Below are 26673 nucleotides of genomic sequence, written 5' to 3' on the forward strand. Positions count from 1 at the left end.
TTTATTCACTTGGGAGAAGAGCACCTTGTAGGATCAGTCCTCAAATTGTTACTACTTGGGATAAGCAAGTTTTGAGTCTTACTGAAGCTGAAGCTAGAGTTACAGTTAAGAAAGGTTCCCTTAGGATGAAAGCGGAGAGGCCAAAAAACAGGAATAAAGTCTGATTCTGACATGTTAGGCTCATTCTCCTAGCAGTAATTAACAACTCTTAGTACTTACCTGTCTATGGTTTCTTTAAAGTGTCCTGTATCCATGCCAGCTTTCTCTGAAGTCACTGAGAACCAAACCAGATGGAAAATTTACCCTGATGTGTACTTTACCACAGCATGGATCAGTACTACCTTTAATCACAGCATTCCCTGCACTAAAAAGGGGGAATACGTCAAGTATTTTGGTAAATATAGCTACTACACATGGCAAATGTCAAGATTTTAATGACACTCACTTTTCAGAGCTTTCCTTCTTCAAAGGGCTTCCCATTGGCTGGCGTACTTTAGAGTAATGACTCTTCAAAACTGCCCTGGGAAGTAAGTGCTCAAAGTATAAAGTTATTTTCTGGCTTTCTTCTCTCCCTTGAGTTCATCGCCCCAAAGCTCTTAGAATGGTGGCTGTGTTCAATCACTGCTACATAGCCCTGGCGTGCTCAAAGCTGTTTCATGACAACACGGTTAGCAGGTAGGTAGTTTTGCTCCTTGATTTGTCCAGCATTTGACTGTAAGTGAAACAACTGGCTCAGCCTCCAGGCTTGGCAGGGTAGATGCATGTCTGCCATTGTTAAGGCCTCATTCTTCCCTCTGAGTGCCATATCCTTACACCTCAGTGGAGGCCAGGAGGCAGAATATGGGCTTTGCATTTTGCCTATAGACTTAGCTTATCTCTCACCACTTGCATCGTGCTCTGCTGTTCTTAAATGCCACACTTCATTCAGTAATTCTTTTTTCTTTTAATCCAGGCTTCAAGAATGTATTTCATAACAGCTCCCATCTATGGGATAATTATGCATAGTTAGTTGTACTCAACAATGATGATTTCATAACATACCACAAACAGGTGCCCATTAAATTCCTTTATTGGAGACAGTAACATTGCATAATTACAGATTTGATGAGGAAAACTGCAAATAGTATAGACTGTTTCTACTGCCAGCAAAATACAGTTATTACAGGATTTATAGACATACAAATATAAAGTGTTTCTTTCATGCCAGATGGTCTGTACATAACAATGCCATTAGGAGCGCTTAATTGTGCTTCTACAAAACCTTTAGAGAAGAATGAGGTAGAGTTTCCTTTAGTTTATCCAGTATTTTTTCACACATCTGTCCTTTACTGCTTTTATATGCTCAGATCCTTGTAAAATACCTAGTTAACATTAACATTTGAGAAAACAGAGACCCTTCAGAGGTGTTTACTTCTCCCTCTTTAAGTTGCTAATTTCCCGCTGCTTATACGCCACAATTCCAGTAACTACTACTGCACTCTTCTAAATGCCTCAAAGGTCAGGCAGACTGGGACATCTGTCTTTCCAAATTTACTGCTTCGACAGAAATTTTTTGCAGATAGCTTCAGATAAAGCTCTTACTTGTCTCCATCATGGCAAAGAACCTTTTACATTCCATCTACTACAACGGCCTAGCTAGAGTCCCAAGCCATCTCCCCAGGAGATGGAGGGAATAGTTTCACTCTTTGTCAACATCCTCAACTATGGGATAGAGCTAATGATATATTTGTCTCCTACTTGCAATTCTAGTCAGCTACTGGGCCATTAGAAAATAAATATAAATTATGGGAACAGAATAGGCCACTGACCTGTAGAAAACAGTTTCTCACTGTTAGATGATCTGGAGCATTACCTGTTTGTTTTGATCTAATATTTTACTGTTTCATGACACATAAAAGTATGTTGCAGGTTTCAGTCAACATACTAGGGCCCGAGTTATGAAAAAGTAGGCACAAATGTAAGTATTTAAGCAACTGAGTAAAAGCATTCTTAAATAGCAATCTACCATCCTGCTAGACATTTGGTATACCTAGGTCGTCTCTGTTTTGGGCTGAATGAGAATGGTAATGACGTTCTTCTGACCTCCTGTCTTGACTGACTTGCTGGGTAGTTTTACTCTCATTCCTTAGCATGCCTGTTCTGGAGACAGAAGAGTTTTCACTTAACTTTTTGCTCTGGCATTTGCTGCAAGCACTTAGTACTTACTAAAAAACAGAGAGTGCTCTAGTAGGGCACAGTAGAGAAAAAAACCTTTATTTCACCTGAAGAGGTCACAATTCTAGTGGTGACCAAATCATAACGAAGAGAGGATTTGGCATAGCAATCACCAGCAAGAAGGTGGTTACATAAAGAATAAGAATGTTTGCTTTCTTCTCATAATCTACTGAGACATGATATTTTAAGATAATAGTTCAGTGATACTGTATCAGAAGTCTAAAATGAAAAGCAAAATTTTTGTGAAAAGGTGCAAAATTTAAAAGATTCCTTGTTCATATCTCGATTGCTGTGATCATAAAATGAACAAAAATCTGTTCCTGCAAGATAGTACCGTCTGAAGTAACTTCTGAGCTCCTCCATCTCACACTTAAATGACTGCTCCAAGCCTGACCGAATCAAGTCCTATAAAGAGTTGGCATTATTAAGAGAACCAGCTCTTAGAAACTTTCCCAACTCTTGCTTAGAAAAAAAAAAAAAACCACTACGTTTATTTTATCCTCTATTCCCTGCATACCTCTTTGGTAAAAACAAAAAATTATCAATGTTGGAAAACCATTTGGAACACTGTAGTTAATTACTTCCACAAAGTTGCCTTCACTTTTTCTACCTTAACTTTATCCAGCAGATATTTTAAAGACTTTAAAACTCTAGATCAAGGTCTTAAATCCTCCTTAAGATCTTCCTATGAACATGAGATTTAAGATTCTTTTTTAAAAGCATGTAATGAGAATTCAGGATTATGGTAAAAATCAGACATAATAAATTAAGTTTTAAGATAAGCAAACAGTATAAATTCATGTTCAGAGAAAGGGATGAGGATCTAGTGAATTTAAACACTGGTTTTTTTAGTAGATTTGGGTGTGGTTAACCTTGCTAACGTGGTCAGTGAGATTTATTTCTATCTATCTATCTGAGCTACTAATTCCAAAATTTTGTTAAATTTGAAGTATTCTTGACTATTCTAATTCAGCATTGCTCCACATCTGCTAAGCCCTAACGTACTTGACTGTTCTAGCTCAAGGTAATGGACAAGTCAGTTTCGTTTATGGAGTTCAGGATGCATTTGCCAAGTATGCTATAGATGGCACTCAGATTTTGCACAGTCAGGGAAAATACCCTGGAATTCCCACTTATGATCATCATGCTTAAAGCAAGGCATGGACAGAAGGATTGCAACAACAATATTTTTCATCAATGTAATACCAGTACTCTCTTTGGCTATTATGACTAAAAATATGAATACTTATTAGGAAGTTACTCAGCTTAAATAACTTAGGATCTATGAATTATTTTTCCAAATCTTGAGAACAGTGGCAAAATACAGTAAAACACAGCTCTCTGACACTTACCATTTGCTAAATATTGCAGTTCAGAAAATGCGTAGTTGAGGTTGATGAAGAGGTCTGTCTCAGTGCTACATGACAAAGTGTACCTCTAGAATAGTTGTAATCTAATGACTCTACATTGATAGGTACAATGCTTCTTTCAAGCATCACTTTTAAATAAGACAGCACTGTTTGGGAGGTGGAGGTGAATTCTCAAGATCTTTCTGTAAGCTACTTTATGTTCTGAACTATATATTTTGCTTGTTTGTGGGTTCATACAGCAAACCTTAAATATATTTCTCATTCAAATAACGTTTTTCTCCTGCATAATCAAGATACTTCCACTCTAAATCAATCCTTGAAATACTGGACTTTACATGGCATCTCTCTCTGCTGCTTAAGAAGCTTTCTAGAAAGCTTATTTGATCTGTATGAAATAACTTTTTATGCAAAAGTTTGAATCGGAGTTAAAAGAGGTATAAGTGGCAGTACTACTACTCTGCACTTACAAAGAGGTTGGATAACTTGTCCAGGGTCACAACGTCAGTGGCAGTTTGTTCAGGCATTACACGTGCACAGGTGGTGAAGTGCAAGTCTGATCCCTGAACACCTTCAAGATGAACCAAATACTTCTCTTTTTTAAACTGCCACTACTGCTAAAAGCAAAAAGAATGCAAAATTTGCTTAAATGGTCACATTTAGGTATGAGACTTAGCAGCATCATGATAAGAGGCTGGGGAAAAGGTGTTCCAAGTCTGTGTGGAAGGGAAAGAAAGATAGCAAGGAACAGCCCACCTCAGGGCACGCTCAGCCACCATTTACACCTGCCCACCTCCCAGTATACAAGCCTGCCACTGGGACGTTAAAACTTACCATCAGCAGGGTGAATCCCATGCAGAGAGTGCCAATGTGCCATAGTCTGGCAGGCTGTGCTACCATCTCTGTATTCTATTTCATTGCAAGGCACTATCAACAGACAGTTCACACTAAGCAATCTCTTGAGATTATGCAGATCGTTGTGGAGAGGCCATTGAATTCGAGAGGGTTTCTCCTCTAATTAGGTGGCTATGAGATCAGTCCCAGCTGTTTTTCTGTCTACCTCCTTGGAAAACCATGTGTTAGACAGGCATTTCAAATAATTTGCACTCCAGATATCACATTTTTCCAAATTACCATTCTTCATGCCTGAGGAAAAATAAGTATAAAATAAGTATATAGGAGAGGATCAATGGTATCTCTCTGTTGAATTAGGTAAACCCAAAACAAGAGTTTCTCTGGAAAGAGGAGGAGTGGAGGACAACTGCTTTTTGGCTTGAGACAGTTGAACAGGTGTAAACAATGGCTGGGCAGAGAGATCTCTCACTATCTTGGTCTCGTCTTATCAGACTTCCCTTCTATATCCCAGAAAAACCATGTTTGCTTTGCACTGCTACAGACAAACCAGTTTATCTACCCTAAGCAGGAAACTTTATTAGCATTCTCACCAGAGCCTGTCACTGTAAATTCTCAGCGAATTTGCCCTCCTTGCAGTTAGAAATCTAGTTAAGTGATGCCAGTTGCTGAAGCCATAACTCTTGGCATCAGAACAGCTTGTATGAAATGCTTGTTTCATGCAAAGCCCTCTCATTTGAAGGACTTCTTTCCTATGCATGAATCACGCTCACCAAACTGAAAATTAAGGACATGCTCAATACTGAAAATAATAATCAAAAGAATGAAGGGGAGAAGAAAGAACATACAAAAATGAGAGTTCATTATTATCATTTTAAAGTACCAGTGTTTGTAAAACATAAGCATGTGAAAGGCTGAATCTCATTTGATCAACCCAATTAAACATTAAATAATTGCAGCCAATTATGCAAATATCACACAACAATATTAATTTGTTGATCTTTTTTGAACAGTCTCAAATTCTCCTAATGTTAGAGTATCTTATGTCTTAAATGATCAATTAGCAGAACCATAACTAAGTGATGAAGAATAGATAATTGCCTAGTTATGATGTACCATACTCTTTCTATGTAAATCCGTTGCAATTAAACAAATAGGGCACATGGAGAAAAGATGTGCAGATGTTCTTTTACAATCTATTATTAGCTCAGGGAATATCACAGTTCCCTCCTAAATTTTACAGGCAAAAATAGGAAGAATGCAATACCAAATACTCACTATTATTTACACATATTATTTCTTTCCTTTGGTTAACAGGATAAAAAAGCAGTGGCAGAACAGCATGCAACATCAGAAGAATTTCCTGTATTATACTCACCCATCAGCTCCCTTATTTATGCTTTAAAGTTTAAAATCTAGAACCTATTCGCTTGAATCTCATTTGGAAACAAGCACCGCTTTGAGTTGACACAGCCGGAGTAAAGCAATTAACCAGGATGCTAAAGACAACAGTTAACATACACACGCTACATTGTTCTCATTCTTCTCTTCTACAAAAGTCTGTGCATTTCTGTGGGTCACTCCAGTTTCAACTCTCATCATTCTGAAATCTCCATCGGCTCAAAATGTGCAGTAAAAGGAAAGGTGTCTCTCTGGTCAGTGCAGGAAACAGTGCAAACCACAATAAATGAAAACATCTGGTTTCCTCACATTAAATTACTTGCATCCAATTTAAGGGGCGTTTTACACAACTTTTAAGTTTACACCACAGTAAAATAATTCTACTAACTGGTCCTTATTCATTCTGACTAGTGAATAGATTACTGCTGGTATACTGATGCCTTCTTTGGGATTTTTGACATACGATACCTGTCATCGCTATCAACATCCTGAGATGTTAAGGTATCATACAACTGGTTTGCCGTGCATCTGAAATTAGATATTTCCACTTTTCCTTTTGCTGCTAAATCTAAGATGAACACAAGGGGACAGATTAGATAGTTCAGTACCAGGAAGCCACATGTGGTTGCTCATTACATAATCTTTAGAGAGCTCCATGCCACACTCTAGTTAAAGGCACTCTTTAATTATGATACTTGTCTCATTGGATAAAACTCTCTACCCCACGTTGCATCTTGACATATTCCTCGTGTTAATTTTTCCACCCATATAATTAAATAAAAAAGAAAGACTACCCAGCAGCTTATAATACACACTGAACAAAGACCAGGACACGAAATAGACTCAAATGGTCAGAAAAGCAGACACACAATACTATGGCTACTGTAAGCGAAGCAACACTTTGTGCTTGCGGTTGTATTCTAAAGAGAAAACTATCTAATAAATTTTAACAATGGTTACATTGTCAGAGAGAACCTTCAACTGTTCTTCATTAAAAGATCAGATTGGACCACAGTGAAAGACAGTAAAAGTCATGATTTGAGGGAGCAAAAGAAAGTGATAGTTAAGTAGGTGTTGTCTTTAAAATCTGACCAAAAATTAACAAGAAAGACATAAGGCTGCTTTTTAGCAGTTGCGTAAGGCATGGATGGTCTGTTAGAAATTACATTTTGCCTTTTTAATCTGTTAGAATGTTTTAAAATGTTAACAAATGCCCGTAACTACAAAGGACTTATAATGCATGGGAGAGATACTGTTGGGTCTTAAATATAATAAAGTGCTAAATATTTCCCTTAATACTGGTTCATCTCTACGGCAAACTATGGCAATAAGTGTTTCACTTTTACTTCTTATAGGACTCCATTAGTGTTAATAAAGTTCCACCAGTTTTACACTGAAGTAGCACTTTGGAACATTGACACAGAATATGGTGATCCTTTTTGGCAAGAGATATCTTAAAGCTGTTCGACAAAGCCGTGTGCAAGAAGAGAAATCTCATAAATATTACAGTATAATTGTTAGCGAACATTTGCAGAAGTTATTTCCCTAATTATGGGCTACATGCTCTATGTTGCTTTCAAATAGTATTAGGACTGCATGTGAGAGAATAGCAGTATATGAATGAAGAAGTATGTGCTTAATCAGGACAAATCTGGGGTTTGAATGAAATCTCTTTCCTTCTTGTGCTAGGTATTTTCAGCTGACAACATAGCTCGTTCCTTAATAGGAAGGCCCTATTAAGGTACACATGTGTCAACGGAGGCTGGATACATTTCATAGCAAGTGGTGAAGGGGACAAGGAAAACATTTTGCGGATCTAAATTATGTGACTGGACGTCGAAAGAAATTCCTCGATCTAAAGGCTAGGTTGCTCTGAGGAGTGGTTCAACTTTCACAGCCACAGTTGTCTAATCTTATTTTCTAGACATTCAGTCGGAAGGCAGCGCTGTGGCCGCAGTGCCCAGCTCTGTGCTAGGCCAGACAAAGGGTGATTCTTGTCTGAGCAGGACCTGGCTCAACCCTGTAAATCCTGTATGGAAGGATGTATTAAACTATGAGGGAGGTATGCAGTGCCCAAGCAGCCACAGTGTATCCCCATGGAGGGAAAGGCAATAGCCCAACAGGGAGCCTATTGCAGGCTAGATCAACTTGGAGGATTTTGGCCTAAAGGACAGAGCTGTTATTTGACACAGTATCCTAGAGGGCTGTGCAAACTCAGGAATCTCCCATACAAGCAGAGTATGAAAGGGAAGAGCTTATGGCTAAACTTAAAGTGTTTTCCCCACACAGAGAAAAAGGCAAAATAACATCAATAGAACCCTGTGGCCAACTAACAGGCAACATCTTTGTGTTATGTGACAATGGGAATGGCAGTTAAAAAAACCAAAACAAACTGAAGAGCAGTTGAAGAGCAGTTTTTAGGCTGTACAAAAGACACAAGGAGGCACTAAGGAAATCATTAGGAAAGTTGTATTGCTAACATTTAGCACCTCTACCAAGAAGACAGGCTTCTACCAGAAGGATTACAGTAGAAATCAAAATGATTGTGTTCACATTTGCCAGATTGTGGAAACAATCATCCTGGGGAGCAAATTTGTACAGAAACTATGCTATGCACAGGCAGCTACAGAAGTTATCATGTCTGCTCTGTCTGAAGGGTCTCAACTCTTCCACCTTCATGACACCAGCACTGTCCAATCGCTGTCTTCTCTTCCATACTGAAACAAAACAAAAATGGAGTTTAAGAATAAAAGTTGAAAGTAACAGTGTACAATTATGATAACTTCTTAGGTCTGTCCCCAGAAAGATTCATATCCACCACCCTGATAGAAGTTTAGATTATTTCTTATGCCTTTACTTCTGTCTTTGATTTGAGCAAAGCCTAAACATAGGTTGAAGCTTTATCCATCTAACAATACGTAGACTAGGAAGGGGTGATACTGATACTCACTAGAGATGATAGAGAAAAGTCCTGCTTCACTAGAGCTTTCCATCTATTTAATACAGTTATTCCCTGAGGTCAGTTCACTAATTCATTCATAAGTATGCCCCTGCTCAAGCTCCAATCAACAAACACATTTGTTTTTATTTCTTTTTCTTTTCAAGGTGGCTTTTTATTACAGCATTCTGATTGAATGTGAAATAAAACCCATCTCAAATACCACAGAGTACAATTACAGAGAATTATAACACAACTCAAACAAGTCATCTTTCTGTATGCAAACCAACAGGATCACCAGGCAGAAATGAAGGCAACCCACCACATAGAGCTCTATCCCTTCCAGGGGAGGATACAGTCCCAAGGCAGAAATTTTGGTTGTTCAACTGGCTCCGTGTTCTAAAGCTCTTTGTCACCAGCCCTGTAAACAATGCTCCAGAGCACCCCAAAAAGGCGCATAAGATTCAAGTATCTAAGTAAAGTAGAGGCAGACAGACTAGCAGCAGATGTAAATTGGGAGCCCTTTCCTTCGTAGTACCATGTTCAGGGAGCTTGAAAACACTTTCCTCCAAGGAATAAAGACTGTTTATAGAGGCTTTATGTAGCCTGGAAAGATCACTTGATGATAATTTCTCCAGAGAGGATAAAAGGAAGTTCCTTTAATCCAGGTTCTGCATCATCAGGAAAGGAAAAAAAGGGACAAGAAAGCAGGGAAAAGGCAATGGTTCCAAATCAGGCTGAGCCAGAAAAAACACACTTCTGGATCCACAAAGGGAATGAAATTCAGTTTGCTTTGGCCTTTTACACTTTACTCCAGCAGGTAAAGCCTCTAAATGACCTCCACATTTATCACATCTACTTTTTCTTTTCATTGCTAATTCTGCTGCACCTGTTCTGTAGTCTGTGATGTGGACTAAACATTGCTATGGTGCTACACAGGACCTTGGATGAACTACTTGTTCAAAGGATTTCCAGTTTACATTCCCAGATGTCAGTGTGGTTGCCTTGGGAATTCTAACCAAGGAAAAGCAGATTATCATTAGTTTAACCGCAAAGCACTGGATTACCCTAATGTGAGGCAATTTTGTTGAGGATCAGGGCAAAGGGAGAAAAAAAAGAGATGTCTTTGACCTTCATATTACTCCTTCTCAGAGAAGAGGTGGCACCCCTACCTCCCCCAAATCATAAAGCAGGCAAAGGCCAGGGGATTATTTGTAAATTTTGCTCGCTTTAGGTGGTAGTATCACCTAATGCTCTGATGCTGACTTCAGAAATTGCAAGGGCTGGTCTGAGTTGCCATTTGACTATGGTTTGAACCTGTTTCCAGAATTAAAAGGGAAATAAAGCTGTTATACCACAATCAAGGTGTTTCCATTCTGGAAATAAAAGCAGATTTAGCTTCCTTTACTGATTCTGTCACAGGCTTTGTGACCTCAGGCTAGTCAATCCCATCCCTTATTTCTCCTCCACAGGTCCTGCTTTGTAAAAATTAACGCGTCCATTCTCTTTCCCTGGTTGTTTTCCACTGGTCTACCCATTTAGACTGTGCAACTTCGAGAAAGATAGGGGTTTTGACTGAATATCTGTTCACTGCTGACTTGACTGCAGTGTTTAAATGTATTTTATATCATGTAGTATAAACAATATGTCTTACCTTCTATCCATCCCTTCAAAGTTGCATCCTGATCTACACTTTAAAGGGTGTAGCAAAAGCTTGTTTATTCTCAAAGCGTGGAAAGCAAAACCACAAAAACATCTGAGTGGTATTGCAGTGAGTGTATTCCCAGAGAAAAGAATCTCATCTCTTAATCTTCTAACTCAAGCGGTTATAGAAGACAGTGTACTATGACTAATTCATTCATAAGCACACCATTACTGTATACAATGTAAATGATTTAATCTAAAATCTTGATCAGCCTTTAGCAATCATGATTTCCACCCAGTCATAGGAAGGGAAATGTATATTGCAGTGCTACTACTGTGTCTCTCAAATGGCATGAGAAATGGAATCAGTTCTGCCCATGAGTTTCTAATTTGTCACTCTAGCTCTAGTTCCACTGAACAGCTGTTCAAATCCAAAGAAATGCTGTTGAACACAGAAGACTTGCAAAAGAACAATGAGCAGCATGAAAACAGACTTGGAAACACAATAACGAAGATAATCTGAAAATGTTAAACAAGCATGTATTGTACACAAGGGAATCAGTATAATGATATTGGATATGGAGCCTTGCACCTCTTCTTCACAGGTTCAAATGCAGGACAATGCTGGTACTGAGAATTTTTACTTTTTTACAAATGTCCGTTGTCCAACATTAAATGGATACAACGCCCTAGTTCAGGCAACAGCACAGCACAGAGACCAAAGCTGTGTTTGGCTGTAATTTCCATTGCATTTTATTCTTCAGAACTTGAACGTTCCTTGGAACAGCAGCCTCAGGCTGTCCGAATGATAGTGCAAATAGTCCAATGATACTGCAAAGAGATCCTATTTTTCCCCCTCCTGGGCGAATATATAAAAGATCTTTGTGAAAGATCCTGAAAACTCCCCTGACATTTAAAGAATATTATATATTACATTTTGTGTGTTACAGCATTGTTTGCTGTATGACAACCTGGGGTCCATTTGGATATGAGCTCATCTCTTCACAGACAGGAAAGTGCAGAAACACAATCAGCAAGCTCTCAAGGGAGAAGCAGCCATCATTCTCTCTAAAATCATGTTTCTAATAAACGAAGTGTTCTAACACTCCCGGCTTCTTTAAAGAAGGAAGAAAACCCAGAAGTAAACATCTACGTAATAGTCCAGCACTTTCCAAGAGTGATGGATTTACTCTTGGCAAGTAACTAATGAACACTTGCTATGCACATAGTTTTAAGATGAAAAGGTCCATATGCATAGTTGTAAAGTGAAAAGGTCCGAGAAAGATAATGGTTAGAAGAAACCCTCACTTTTTCTGTCTCCTCCTGAGCCATGGTTGGGAGTGGAAAAGCAAGGTGATCAGGGAAGGCATGGGAGGAAGCCTCAGAGAGCAGGCTGGATAAATTTGTCTTAATAATTCACTCACTATCTATTGGCCAAGGGAGAAAGACACATGTTCCAGTGTTGCCTTCTGAAAAAGAATTCTGGATTTCACAAGCCATTCTTCTAGCGACTGCAAGTAAAAGCGATCAGTGGAGACTCAAACTGAACACAAATTGTTGAAGGCCCTTACATATATTGCAAAATCATCACCATCCATCCATCCCAATGAATGGGATTTTAGGTGGGTCAACATATGACAGCAGACTGCAATTCATGGGTAGTTTTTGTTTGGGGTCTCATCAGAAGAGCCTTGTGCCAGATTATTTCCACACACTAGTAAAGGGCCCGTAAAACAGAAAGAAAAACAATAAATTTCAGGACTCTTTCTTAAAAAGATCTGAGTATTTTATGGTATTCACAGAGTTGTAGTGTGGTACGCTACATCTCACAATCTTTCAAGAAGATTCTTAGTTCAGGGCTTACGGCAGGAAGATAAAAATTTTAGTAGCAAATCTAAGAACCTCTTGGCCAAAAGCTTAGAATGTAGAACAGTAACCATCAGACTTGATTTGAAGAAATCATGACAATACTGCCAAGGAGCTGCTTTCAGATCTTAAATAGAGGGGCTTGTAACTTGCCAAAACCTACTTCTATCCCTAAATCCCCCACACCACAAACTATGCTAAATAAGGAAAACAGGCAATCTAAATAAGAAGGACCATCATGTTCTGATCATTGACTTTAACTGAAGTGGTATTGACTCCTATGTCCAGATCAGGTCAAACAGATTCCAAACAGACCTTAATATTTGGCAGACCACAGGGGAAGGAACTGTTTTAAGAACAAGAAGTGACCGTGTGATTGGAAAGATGCTGAGAAACAGAAATGGTGATCAGCTGGCTCCTGCTAGTGAGTGCTTACCACGTCACCCATCTCTTTATTGCTTAGCTTATATTCATTTGTGATCATGGTTATTAAGATGCTTCATCTATTTTTTCCCTTAAAAAGAAGCATATAACAGTACTGGACTTTACTTATAACAGTAATATCTTACAACTCTCATCCAGCTTCCAAATAGGGAAAAAAATATATCAGTCTCCATCCATATCGTACTTTCTCAAGGGAAAAAAAATAATAAATTGATTGAATAGCCACACCAAACAAAAGAATCTGTATTATTATATAATGGTGCCTATAGCACCACTATTAAAAAGACTATTTTCAGTTGTTTTCAAATTTTCACCTTTTGTTATTTTATCTGGTTAAAGAGGAGGAAGCACCTTACCTGGATATCAGTCAGCTTATTCAGGAAACGGGTTGTTACCTGAGGTCCATTCTCCATCGTTGGAATATGCAAATGCTGACATTGAATAAAAAGGGGTGGGGGGTGGGGGAGGGCGGAAAGAGAGAGAGAAAATAATATGTAATAATAGCTTTATGTACATATGAATACCTTAGGGTCACCAAGAACTCTAATAAATATTTATCAAGCTTTCTAACCCTCTTTACAAGTAGGCAAGTATTGTTGTAACATTTTTTTGTAGGAGGCCATGCTGAGCCAGGGAAAAGTAGGATTAGTTGAATTGTAATGCGGTTTTTAAACAAAGGCTAATCTAAGCTTTCCAAAAGATCTGTCCAAAATGGAGAGCATATTGTACAGGCAAGAGTAGAAACACTATATACAGCATTTCGTTTCAAAGTATATCATGTAGAAACACAACAGGTACATTTATAGTACTTATCATCACTCAGCATCTTGATATCTCTCATGTTATCTTATCACCTCATAATACCAATACATTTATTCCATCTTATTAATTCAAGAAATATCACCTTACAGACGTTTACTGTACTTGTCATACTTACTGAAACAAAGCACATCGAGATAGGCAGATGCAATAACTAACCTTCTGAACTGACTTTGTGCTGGCTAAATAGCATCAAGTCAGCTTAACAGGCTGAACGCCTGTGGAATTCCACCTGTGCAGGAGAAATCTCCCATATGGTGGATAGTAGGTGGAAGCAGCTGTGCACCCTACTGAAACATCTCTTCCATCAGAGCTTGGTTCCCTGCAATGAGGGGTGCAGAAGAGACGAACTTGAGAAGGAAAGAACGCAGTGGCTCAGAAACTTGATTCCTTGCAAAAGTTCTTCCCATCCTCACCTTTCCCAGGTGCCTTAATTATGGAAAAAATTTTCAATAAAGGAAACATGGGAGAATGTATTTTTCTATATTTTCAAAGATGCTGGGAGCTTTTATTTCTTCCTTGTCCCAGGATTTGACATTTTATGATTTTAGCTATTAAAAAACCCCAGATGATGAGAGGGAAAGTTTTCTTCTGACAACATTCTAGTAACTCACTTGAGAAACAACATACTGACACTGTTCCTCTTCCCAGGAGCCTCTGGCAGCACTCCTTTTCTAACTTGTTTTTTGTGTCAGCTGCAATTAATTATGATAAAATTCTAAAGAAAGAAAAAAGGTGAGGGAAGAAGATACATTTTCTTACCTTGCCCTTATATAAAATTTTAGAAATAGGACACACAATACAAGCTGTTCCAGCACCAAACATCTCCTTTACTCTGTTCTCTTCCAAGGCAGCTGTCAGGTCACTCATGGTGATGTATCGCTCAGACACTTTAAATTCTCCCTGCACAAGAAGAATCAACCATAAAAATTGTAAAAACTTTAAAAATGGTTTGTATTCTTCTTTTCAATGTTGAAACATCTCTAACAGAACTATTAGCCTAGTGGCAATGAGTCAAGTTTTGGCTGTGATGATCTTTTGAAACCTCCCAGTATCACACAAGATAGGCTCTAATCGAAAGAATGACCTTCAAGGAAGCCAGTGGTTTGCCAGATACAATGCTGATGATTAAGTGGCACTTCCTCCTGATTTGGTACAGAATAGCAATATTGCATTAGGGAATAATACATCAGAATTTGTCATGGGTGATGCGACACAGGATCTGACTACTCATGGTCTCTAGCGTGCTACAGTTTGTACAAAAATTACTCAATTATGTCAAGACAGCTCTGCATCCCACTCTCAGACAATTCTTAAGCAAAATACATTCTGTTAATTCCACCTGCAATAGCGCAATTGCAACTAGATGTGATATGTTTCTTTAATTCCTGGTGAAATTTCACACTGTAGCCTGCACACAGCTGTCACATACAAAAATTAACTGTACTGCAGGTACGAGTAAAGCAATTCACATTGGACAGTCTTAGCGTAGGAAGCGTTTTACCTTCTACCAGTGTTGAAGAATGCACAGCAACTGATTGAGGGGATGTGTTTAAAGAACAAAAACAAACATCAAACTTCAAAATTTTCCTTTCATGAATTTATGTGGACTCTATTGTCCTATCAGACCAAACTAAAGCTTAGCCCTTGTTTTATATACAAGCTTTCTAACATGAAACAGAGACGCTTATGATAACAGAAAACACGATTAGCTCTGGACAGCACAGTATTTGGAGAGAATACTATTGGGACATCGTGCGAACAGAGTTTCAGATAGGTTAGGGAATGGAGGTCAGGAAGAAGAGAACAACCTTCGTGAGAGCAGAAGATACCTAATTATTCAAGAGCACTGAGGTGAGAGTCTGGTATCTCACAAACAAGCCCTATCAACTGGGAATGTCTGTCTGTCTCGTAAAGGAGATGGGACTGAGAACTGTGCGTGCATATCTGCACTAGGGGAGTACCAATAGGAATAAAGATGCACAAGAGTTCGGTGCAGGTCAACAAGTGTCACACATGCAACACAAAGTACCCGCCCGGGTCTCTTCACTGCAAGTTAGATTTAAATGATATAACTGTGAACCGTATTTCAGGAAGTCTTTCAGCTACAGGTGATTGGAAGTTGAGTTAATACCAAGGAGAAAGTATCACACTTGCCTGTGTCATTCCTGCTACTCCTCCCTAAACCTAAGCCTGGCCAGAACCAGGAGACAGGATACTGGGCTTGATAAGCCGTTGGCTGTATAGTACTCTTATCCAAGCTGCAATAAAACCTTTGAGTATGGTACAGGCCGAGTGAACAGTCTGACGCATTTCAAGATACGAGGTAGCCTCAAGTGTCCAAATAAGTATTTGTATGGCTACACTATAGAACTGGAATCTGGAAGCAGACAGATGACTTCAAGACTGTGGCTGGATTTTAGGCTGCATGCTACTTATTAGAAATAAGGGTGAAACCATGAGAACTAAGTGGAGAAGGAGTGTGCTGATGACTGAAGGATGGCTGCGGTCATGCACGGTAATTGTTTCCTTGCTTTAAGTTGCTGGTACCAGTGGATTTAATGAGAATTTTCATGTTGAATACTACATGGAGCTACTTTAACAAGCTCGGTATTGTTCTGTGTGACAGGTGTGGGTATTCTGATGATGTTGCTGGGAATCTATGAATTAGCATGCCCTTAGTTCCCATTTAGGTTAAGAGATTTGGCCAGATCAGTTGAGTTTCAAGATACTGAGCACCAGGAATGCTTACTTTTGTCGATATTATAACATGATAGTTGAAACCGTTACTGCCAAGGTCAAAACACCCACCCAGTTGCGTGCCAGATCCAAAATGCTTTGTCTTGTCACTCCTGGAAGGATGATGCCATCTAAAGGTGGGGTTGCCAGTTCATTCTCTGTCAAACACAAAAGAAATAGAAACACTGGTTGAGAAACAAAGAAACAAAAATAACGCTTACTGATATTACACCAAACATGAAAATTAGAAAAGACGAATCATATCAGAAACCCAGTAAGATGCAACATTTATCAGAGTTCTATAAGAACACAAGTTACACAAATTCAGTTCCAATAAGTTGGTTTTGAGTGTTTGAAACCTTATGAGTACACTTCAGTGGGTGGGGAAGAAAAACATTTACTAGATTAATAAAAGCATGGCTAAAGCCTAGTAGTAGGTGTATTATGGATTATTCCTCGGTGTATTATGGATTTTCTGCATAACTACTGGAAACCATTAAAAGGCTCAGTCTTCAAATTCAGAATAGAGATGCACAAAGGAAAGCAATACTTAATAATCCCAGGGCAGAACATTACTTTCCCTGAACTGCTTTACTTAATTTAGGAATATGGGATTCACTATACCTGCTTCCTACCATTAATATGAAACATCTATCAGAAAGTTTGAGGCTCATTTACTGAACAAGCAAAACATTGGAACCCTTGCCAAATGCATCTTGAGAGAATACTTCCTTAATGATCTTTTGTCTTAGTCCTTTTCTCCCCCCTAATTTTCTCTTTGCACAAAAAGAGCAGTCCTAATAAAATTCCAAAAGCACCAACAATTCAAATTGTTCGATTAGTTTGGTTTGCTAGCTTGTTTTTCTTGTTTGCTTTTGAAAAAGAACATTAGATAAATGTTCATCTAACGTAAATAATGAAATAGTAGATAAATGGTAATCCATACTGGGTAAATACTTAAAAAACAATACAGCAGCTTGTACGTAGCCTTTGTTCTTCCATCTGACCTTTTCAGCGAATCAGAGTCAATCTTTTTCATTTTAAAACATCACTTTCATTTTAAACCATTACATAGCGTACTCCGTGGTTTCTGTTATCAGAGAATACTGAGCATTTACTCTTTCAGACAGCCAGCCTTTTTTAAGACAGTCTCAGATTTGCACTGTGACGTGAAGACATCCACAGTCTTTCAGTAGCACTCTTCATATTTTTTTTTCTAACCATTTTCTCTTCCCAGTGAGAATTCATTATCTTTCTTGATCTTATAAGGATCCTATTCTGCTCATTAAATCCACAAACCATTAAGGTTTTTGATTCATTTTTACCTAGGTCACATAAAAGAACAAGATATGTATCTTCATGTTTTTATTATGCCCCCTTCTCCCTACCCGCAAAAGATCACTGCATCCAGGCCTGTTTGAACCAGTCTCAAAGGAGAAGCTGTCCTAAAAATGTTTCTATAGGTCCTGTGAGAACTTGCAGCTGGGTAGAAGAGAGAAATACGGTATTCATCCTTGGACTGAGGGTGCAGGTTGAGCTCAGCTGTTTAATACTCTGTTTTCGACAGTCAGCTAGATAATTCTGTGCACAAACACCGCCTGCCAGCCAGTGCATACACAGGTCCAGACTGACTACAGCATGGGCTCTCTCCTGTTCTGCAAGAAGGGGCTTTGGGAGCTGCTGGGGTGGGATAAGGGAAATGGAGGATAAATAAAAGGAATTGTTCATTGAATCTACTACTCACTGTCCATTCTCTCAGGAAATGTCTGTTACTTTTTAGTGCAGCCACCCCTGGATTTATTCATTTGGACTAGAAGTTTCTCCTACCTGTGCTTCCACATTCCTCTTATGAGGATACATACACACATGAGTAAGATATAAACTGCCATACCAAAATGTATAAAAAACTTAGCTATATAGCTATATTAATATATAGCTATATATTAGCTGTAATAGGCTATATATTCTGCTCTGCTGTGAATAACCAATAGTACCATTCTCCAACCTGTCCCAGACTCCTAAGTACAGGAGTGGTCTCTTCTTTCTCATACAGTTAGGAACAATACCTTTCCTTTTTTGGAGTCTGTCTATAGCATCACTCCTAAACGTGATGCCTGTCTGGTCCTAATTCTGGCACAACTATCAAAAGAAGAGGACTTAAAAACTTTCCATGAGCCACAGGGCTCACCTGATTCCGAACACTGAAAACCTGATGTTCTGTATTTGTCACCCAGTCGTATACAAATTCTCTCTCTTCTCTACCAGAAAAATTCAAATAATGTGGACCTTAATACCAAAGATTGTGACTACACACCAGATAACATTCTCTATTTGGTGATGTTTGACACCATCTCCCACAGCATCCTCATAGGGAAGCTTAGGAAGAGTGGGCTAGATGAATGTGGATGGACATGGATGGAATGACAGTAAGGTGAATAGAGAACTGGTTGAAAGAGAGAGCTCAGAGGGTAGTGATTAGGGGCACAGAGCCCAGTTGGAGGTCAGTGACGAGTGGTGTTCCCCAGGGGTCAGTACTGGGTCCAGTCCTCTTCAATATATTCATCAATGACCTGGATGAGGGGATTGAGTGCACCCTCAGCAAGTTTGCCGATGACACAAAGCTGAGAGGGGTGGCTGACACACCGGAAGGCTGTGCCGCCATACAGAGAGACCTGGACAGGCTGGAGATTTGGGCAGAGAGGAACCTTATGAAATTCAACAAGGGCAAGTGTAGGGTGCTGCACCTGGGGAGGAATAACCCCATGCACCAGGACAGGTTGGGGGCTGACCTGCTGGAAAGCAGCTCAGCTGAAAGAGACCTGGGAGTCCTGGTGGACAACAGGATGACCATGAGCCAGCAATGTGCCCTTGTGGCCAAGAAGGCCAATGGCATCCTGGGGTGCATCAAGAAGAGTGTGGCCAGCAGGTCGAGGGAGGTCATCCTCCCCCTCTACTCCGCCCTGGTGAGGCCGCATCTGGAGTACTGTGTCCAGTTCTGGGCTCCCCAGTTCAAGAAGGACAGGGAACTGCTGGAGAAGGTGCAGCAAAGGGCTACCAAGATGATCAGGGGACTGGAACACCTCTCTTATGAAGAAGGGCTGAGGGCTTTGGGTCTCTTCAGTCTGGAAAAAAGACAGGTGAGGGGGGATCTTATCAACACTTCTAAGTACTTAAAGGGTGGGTGTCGGGAGGATGGGGCCAGGCTCTTTTCAGTGGTGCCCGGCAACAGGACAAGAGGTAATGGGCTCAAACTTGAGCACAGGAAGTTCCACCTAGACATGAGGAGGAACTTCTTTTCTTTGAGGGTGGCAGAGCACTGGAACAGGCTGCCCAGAGAGGTGGTGGAGTCTCAAACTCTGGAGACATTCAAAACCCACCTGGATGTGTTCCTGTGCAACCTGCTTTTGGTGACCCTGCTGTGGCAGGGGGGTTGGACTAGATGATCTCCAGAGGTCCCTTCCAACCCTATGATTCTATGATTCTTTGTTGCCACAGGTCTTGGCCAGGACCTGATTAAGCTCAGCAACATATATTAATTGATTTGAGCTCATTTGAAGAAGTGCCAGGTCAAACCAGACGCCAAACAGCACTGAGCAGACAGGACATGGGAGTCTCAAAATGTTTCAAACAGCCTGCTCTGTAGAATTTTGTCAAGTACGCATATGATGCCTACCAGCCTGGGGCCACCCAAGGAACATCTGCTCCCCTGGTATTCGGCAGAGATGATAATGCTATACAACACAGCATGCCAAAAAGCTCATCGTCTGTGTGATTTGATGCCAAACCAGGCTCCCTATGACATCAGTTTGTCCATCTCAAAAAAACCTGACTGTGAGCTCACAGGATCCATTTGACTTTTGAATTATTTTGAAGGGCTAGAAGCCTTAAAATCTATAGTAGCAAAAAAGTAGGTGAAAGCCATTTAAAGGAAAATGTCAGGGTTTCTCTTCCATTGACTACTGTTATTGGTATGGTAGTAGCACTATCAGTCCAGTACCCCATTACACCAGGCATGGTATAGGCATGCTGTAACAATGGAACTCCATTAGAGTGTGCAAAAGTATTTTTAAAATGAGGTCTTGCATATTACACAGCTTCAATTTTTACACAGCTCTATTTATGAACATGTAGTAAATAAGATTCCAAACATGGGATGACTTCAGTACTAGCCACATAATAACAATGCTGAGAAATTCACCAAAATATATTTTACCAAAATGATAACATATCAAGTGAACTTCAAGGTCAAGGAGAACCCGGGAAACCCTGATTTCACTATTATTAACAGCTGACTTCCTCTCCCAGTTTGTTCTGGACCCTTCTATTTCTTTCTCCTTATTTCTCTCAGGCTTTTCTTATACTCTCCCCTTGTACAATCACTCTGTCTTTGCATCTCTGTCAATTTACTTTCCTCAATTATTTTCCCCTCCTTTTCTTTGCCTGCGCTCTCTTTCATTTCCTGTTCTCCCCTCCATGCTATTGCTATGGCTTTGTACTAGAGCAGAAGGTACGATCCTTATTTTGTTAGTAATCTACTTGGCACAAGATACTTCTGCAGCAAAAATAATCCTCCACTTGGAGAAGACTAAGCCAACTTGCCTGATGTTTTACCTGACTGTTCCAGAGAATCTTTTAACATATTTATTTTTTAATTTATGTAAGCTATTTTGAAGTAGGGACTATTAATCCCCATTTCAATATCAGCACAAAAATACTAAGTAATGCCTGAATGCTATTCACAATGCCTTAACATTAAAGCTAGAAGTAGAACCCAGATGGTTCCAAATCATCCTGAAGAAATTTAATTTTTGGAAAGTACAGACAGATTTCATAGTTAACAACCTTCAGGTTGGACATATGTTTCAATTTTAAGGTTTTCCGTAAAGTCAAGCCTGTATTCTAGGCAGAAGAACAGACATTATTAAAGAAAACAAGTTTCAGTGTTAACAGCTTCTTGGGATTCTTATGTGCTCTGAAGATGCAGGTGGAAGGGACTGTAGGGTGACCAAAATTTTCACCTTGTGAACATAAACCGTAAACAGTATTTGATGAATGAAATATCACACTCCTGTATTTATGCAACAGCAGGGATCCCGATTTGGCCATATTATAAGCCTCAGCCAGAACAGCAGTGGGCATACAAAAGCAGCACAGAGCACGTCATGTTATTTTACCAGAAATTAAGCAGTTTCCTCCACTACTCCCTCCTTGATGTTACAAACAAAACATTTTTCCAGGCTCCTCCTGCCATCCAAGACATGATGCCATGTTTAGTCACAATGCTGTAACTGAAAATATATAGCGAAGGCCTGCAAGAAAAGCCTACTCTCATTGGAAGGATAGATGTCCTTTAGTCTAGGCTTTATTGGGATGGGTCTTTGATTTGTTATAAATCAAGGAGAGCAGTTCAGATGGCTCCGCGGTGACCTCTGAACACACAAAGAAAGGCATTTTCCTTTTGATGATGATCTGCAATTTCTGCCTCACTATTTTGCATGTTAGATCCCTCTCTCAGCTACAGAATTTGCATAACAAAACAAAACCACAGCCTAAGTAAATATCCTTTGTGAAGTGACAGAACACTTTTTAAATCACAATGTAAAGCCATAGGCAGGTATGTGATGACACATTGACAGCGAGAGGGATTCTCAACCAAAGATACCACAAATTAAGCATTAATCAACACACCAGGAGACAGCAAACTGCTCCAGTGATGTTAATGACCATGTCGTGTGAAATGGCAGGTTTGCCAGTATACAGTTAGCTTGGGTAGCATGAATTACAAGTTGTTTGCTACAGCCACCTCACAATAGTACTATTCAGTAGTGCACTGGTAACACAGTGATTGGCAGATCTTTGGAACAACACGGTGCTGCAGCTGGATAATTCCAGCATATTCCTGGTTTAAGTACAATGCGAACATTGAATTCTAATTATGTCCCCCCTTCAGTGTCCTTTCCTTGGGCAGAATGAGCCAAAATCTATTTTCGTGTCTCTCCAGTGAAGTTACACAAGGCATGAATTTGGCCATTTAGCTACATTGACAAATCTACTGCTGCTGTAACAACAAAAACAAGATTTCTCATATTTATAGTTTCATTCACAAGACTTCACTGACTCATTCAACACTGAGGGAGCATCATCCCTCCTCTTACAAAAGTGGTAAAGATTTCGCAGAAGAATAAATAATGAAACTGGAGAAGGGAGTCAGGTAGCTGGATTCCCATTACCCTAGACTATCCAAAGCATACTGCTGTCCCCACAGAATGTTGCCTCTGTACTGCAGCTGAGCACTGTCAGAAAAATGTCCATTTTCAAGGGTACCCACGACGCTATGACAAAAATTTGAGTCTGAACCCTGCCATGCAAAAATTCAGTTACATTTACTTTTCATGGAAGGCCTGCACTCATGGAAGTCTGGAGGTGTCCTTTTATTCACTTGCCTATACATTGTCTCAGTCCTTTAAGGACTCAGAGTCATGTAGTCATCTGAACCAGTTCTCAGGTGCAGCTATCACTTCTCAAGCACTGAATACTTGCATGCCCAACGTGTGTTTTTGAGATGTCTAAATAGTTGGCTGCTCATTCACTAGATAGTTTTCTAATCAGTATATACATTGATCAGAGATGACCATGGGTACAAAGAGGTAAAAATGGCTTCAAGAATGATGGTATCTTGAAATCATCATTTGAGCATTAGTAATGCAGAATGCTGACTGACATGTTTCTCTCTGCCTCCACTGGACAGAACTTCAAATTCTTCAAAGAAAGAGCTGAGTTCTTAATCAGTTGGATACTGAAATACTTTTGGCTATGCTTCAGGAACATTTAACATGCCAGAAAGTGGTGATAAGAACCACTCATGCCCAAAGCCACAGTTTGAGGAGTTACACAGCCATAAGGTGTCTTTAGTATGTCTGTGTTGTTTTCGACCCATCACCTCCTTCAAGATCAAGCATGCTGCTAGAGCTGACACCAAACCTGCAATGTGGATTGCTAGACTCTACCCTTCTGAGCACTTGGACTGGCACAACAGTTTAGTATGTTATCAGTGGGCAGTAGACACACCTGCTCCAGAATGTCCTCTTTCTCAATGGCATAGCTAACAGCCACCTATCAGTTTTCAGAAAAGAATACACATTTCCTTTGTTAAATCATCTGCATTAAAAAGTTTATGACCTGAACTCTAATAGTAATTTTGTGGATTATTGTCCCAATTGTCTATTCAAAGTTTTCATGTTTTGTGTTACTATACCTCCGTCTTCATTTATCCAGTAGAGAAACAGATTCATTGTTCCAACTTCAGTTATTTGGTGGTCTTCTCCATAGAGCCACAAAACCTGCTGGCAGCCTAACTCCTGGGCTTCTTGCTGGGCATAAATAGAAGAACCATAATTCCTTCCAGAGGAAAAAAAAAAAAAAAAAAAAAAAAAAGAATGAACAAACAGTTATGAGTATCTGGTTGGGTATTTTCTCATGTCTATGCAAGGTTGTGTGCACACCTACCTTATGAGCAAGTGCTCTGCACAGTCAGTGCCTGTCCCTGGAATATTTTCATTGGAAGTACTCTACTAATATTTTACTTTTTGCTTCTGATGTTCAACAGCCATCAAGACCCAAAGTCAGCAGCTCCAAAGCACTGACCACGCTGGAGTTAAGTTCTCACCTCTGGCTACAAATCAAATCAGTAGTGACTCCAGACTATTCCTTTTTTCATAGCTGATGTATGAAAGATGCACGGGAAACAATAAATATATTTAAAAACTAAGCAAAACCTCATAGACAAAGAGTAAAGGTCTCAGAACATCAGACTGAATTAAGAAAAGCTGTTTTCTTGCCCTTTGATTAGTCTATAAGATCAGCTGAGCAGCACTTGACAAGTACTAAATTCCTGCCTAGAAGGGAAACTCCCAGGTAAAGAAAATTAGCTTCATTTAAATCAAAGACCAAGGACATATTATTAAGTCACTTATTCAGCGACATCCAAGTTGCTTGCTCCAGTCAAGTCCTAAGCAGCTTCACTCTAGAAGTCAAGCACTTGAACACTAATAACTATGTTTCTACCTAACTGATGCTTTGGCATAGTTCAGCAGAAAACTGCCAGACTATGGTCAAGTCAATGCAGACAATTGTCTCATGCTTCCCCTTAAACACCCATACTCCCCTAGCTAACTGCAGATGGCTTGTCAGGACAGTTTGCCAAGGAAGGAGGTCAGCAATCAAGGCCATTCACTGCCCAGTTGGTGACAAGGTGCTGTACTGAATGGTGCATCACAGAATTGATATCTTTAGTGTCAACTGCTGCAAGGGGAATTGCAGCAAAGTTGCAAAAACGAAAGTATTACATGGACACCTTCCAGGTCCAGTTCCTCAGCTTGAGATGCTGCAAAATTGCCTCTGCAAATAGTCCACTTGGCTGTAATACCCAAACAAAAATATGCGACTGAATTGCATAAATAGTATTTGCAAAGTACAATTTTGAAATCTTTGTTACATTACATTGTTTGTATAACTGCTACATTTAATACCTCTACTTCTGCTGGATTAGATACTTCACTAAAAACCAAATCTCCTTTGTGAGCTATGTAGAAGATGCAGAATTATGTTTTCTTACCCTCCCAGTTTGCAGTCCCCTGTTCCTCCTTTCCAGGCTCTTACATATTTTGGATCTGCCCATAAGGATATTGGATTAAAGCTTCCACTTGCAAAGTAAGGGCCCACTGGGCTCATTATGACGTACAGTAGGGCTTTAGTTGGCTTCTTCACTCCAAGGGAAGGCTGAAAACAAAGAATATAAAGAAATGAAAAGTTACTGAGAGAAAATATTTATATAATATTATACTATTAATAGACATAAATATATAAATACTATACTATTATACTAAGTTTATAAACATACTATATATATTATACTATTCATTTATAAAAATATTTATATAATATTTATACTAAGAGAAATATTTCTATAACTTCCCCCATGCTAGCAACACAACCACCCTAATTTTATATATTGTCACCACTCACTTACAGCTGGTTCATTTATCTAGATATGATTCTAATCTTCTCAAATAGTTTCAAGGTTTTGAAAATTCAGAAATCAGCTTAACAAGATACTATATAATTATATGAATTAATCCCAGCAGAAGCCTGCAAAGCCTTCCTGGGGGACAAGTGTCAAGGACCACCACTAGCAACAACAACAATGTAGGAACCCCTGTCAGCTGCATTAGTGATGAGAACCAGCCGATGCCACTTAGAACGGGCATTGGTAGAGTTGACTGGTGTCTCTTATGAACGGCTGTCACAAGCTAAAATGATTTGCCAGCTGGAAGTGGTTCACACAGCACCACAGGAGATGAGATAACCTGGCATGTGTCACTTGGTGTTTTTCCCCTCCTCTCTGAGAGATGGCTTCTCACACTTCAAGTCATCACCATCAGTACTTGAAGGTGGAGGTGAAAAGTCTGGCACTGATCAAAGTCTGAATCCTGTGGTAGGAGACTCAACTTAACTACATGATTCTTTGCAAAGCTCAGGACTGGCCACAGAATCACAGAATGATTGAAGTTGGAACGCACCTTGTCCAGCCTGCCCTGGTCAAGGAGGGCTACATACATCTGGTTGCTCATGATTCTTGGGGTCTTCTATGCACTTGAATGGGTTACTATTTTCTCTCCACTCAGAGAAACCAGTCTCATAAAAAGAACGAGCTCATCCTAGGTTTCTAAGATCAGGTCTCCATTGAAAAATATTGAAGTTAAATCTTTAGGACAAAAAGTCTAAGCAAAACACTGTGCACAAAGCATGTGAAGCTAAACTGGGAGGTGTGAGGGAAAATAAAAGTGTAATAATGGAACTACTGGAAATTCAGATAAGCCTTCCTGAGGTGCTGAGAAGGTTCTTTTGATTTCTGCCTAACTTACTCCTTCAGCAAAACTTCTAGCAAGATTAGCTAACTAAGATCTTGATATTTTTCCTGATTCTTACATGATTATTCAAAAGATCATGCTGACTGGGTTTCCTAATTGTGCTGATTCATAAAAGATTAGGAGGACATGCAACCTGGAAACAACATATGACATCATGGAAAGGCCAGGTATGTTGGTTAATCTGAAATAAAACTCAACCGCAAAAGAATTCCAAAAACAAAAACAGGGGAGGAAAATAAATTTTTAGTACTAATACTTTACAGTCACTGAGTGGAGATTGTTCCATCTGAAAATCTGCAACTAATTTACAAGCATTAAATTATTGGAGTCCTAGAACACATGTGAAAGGTATAATGCTCATGTATGGTAACTACTTACAGATGTGAGATGTGGATATTGGAGAAGAGTAACTTGCCTAGGTGGGAACCATACATTATTTAGCTTCTTTGTCCTATGCTCT

At 39.5% G+C, this 26673-nt stretch overlaps 1 protein-coding gene across 2 annotated transcripts in view; it reads right to left on the reverse strand.

The window, feature by feature from the left end:
- Positions 1–1051: 1051 nt before the first annotated feature.
- The window catches only part of BCAT1 (branched chain amino acid transaminase 1), a 65234-nt gene continuing 39612 nt past the window's right edge, over positions 1052–26673 (reverse strand). For both annotated transcript variants that reach the window (XM_063358126.1, XM_063358132.1), the window contains 6 exons: positions 24899–25062; positions 23540–23682; positions 16357–16442; positions 14308–14448; positions 13083–13157; positions 1052–8551 (listed from right to left, as the gene is read on the reverse strand). In XM_063358126.1, the coding sequence (XP_063214196.1) occupies positions 8510–8551; positions 13083–13157; positions 14308–14448; positions 16357–16442; positions 23540–23682; positions 24899–25062 (651 nt within the window). In that variant the 3' untranslated portion in view covers positions 1052–8509. The remainder of the gene's footprint in view (positions 8552–13082; positions 13158–14307; positions 14449–16356; positions 16443–23539; positions 23683–24898; positions 25063–26673) is intronic.

The sequence above is a fragment of the Chroicocephalus ridibundus genome, chromosome 1, assembly GCF_963924245.1.
Source record: "Chroicocephalus ridibundus chromosome 1, bChrRid1.1, whole genome shotgun sequence".
In the NCBI taxonomy this organism is placed as follows: domain Eukaryota; kingdom Metazoa; phylum Chordata; class Aves; order Charadriiformes; family Laridae; genus Chroicocephalus; species Chroicocephalus ridibundus.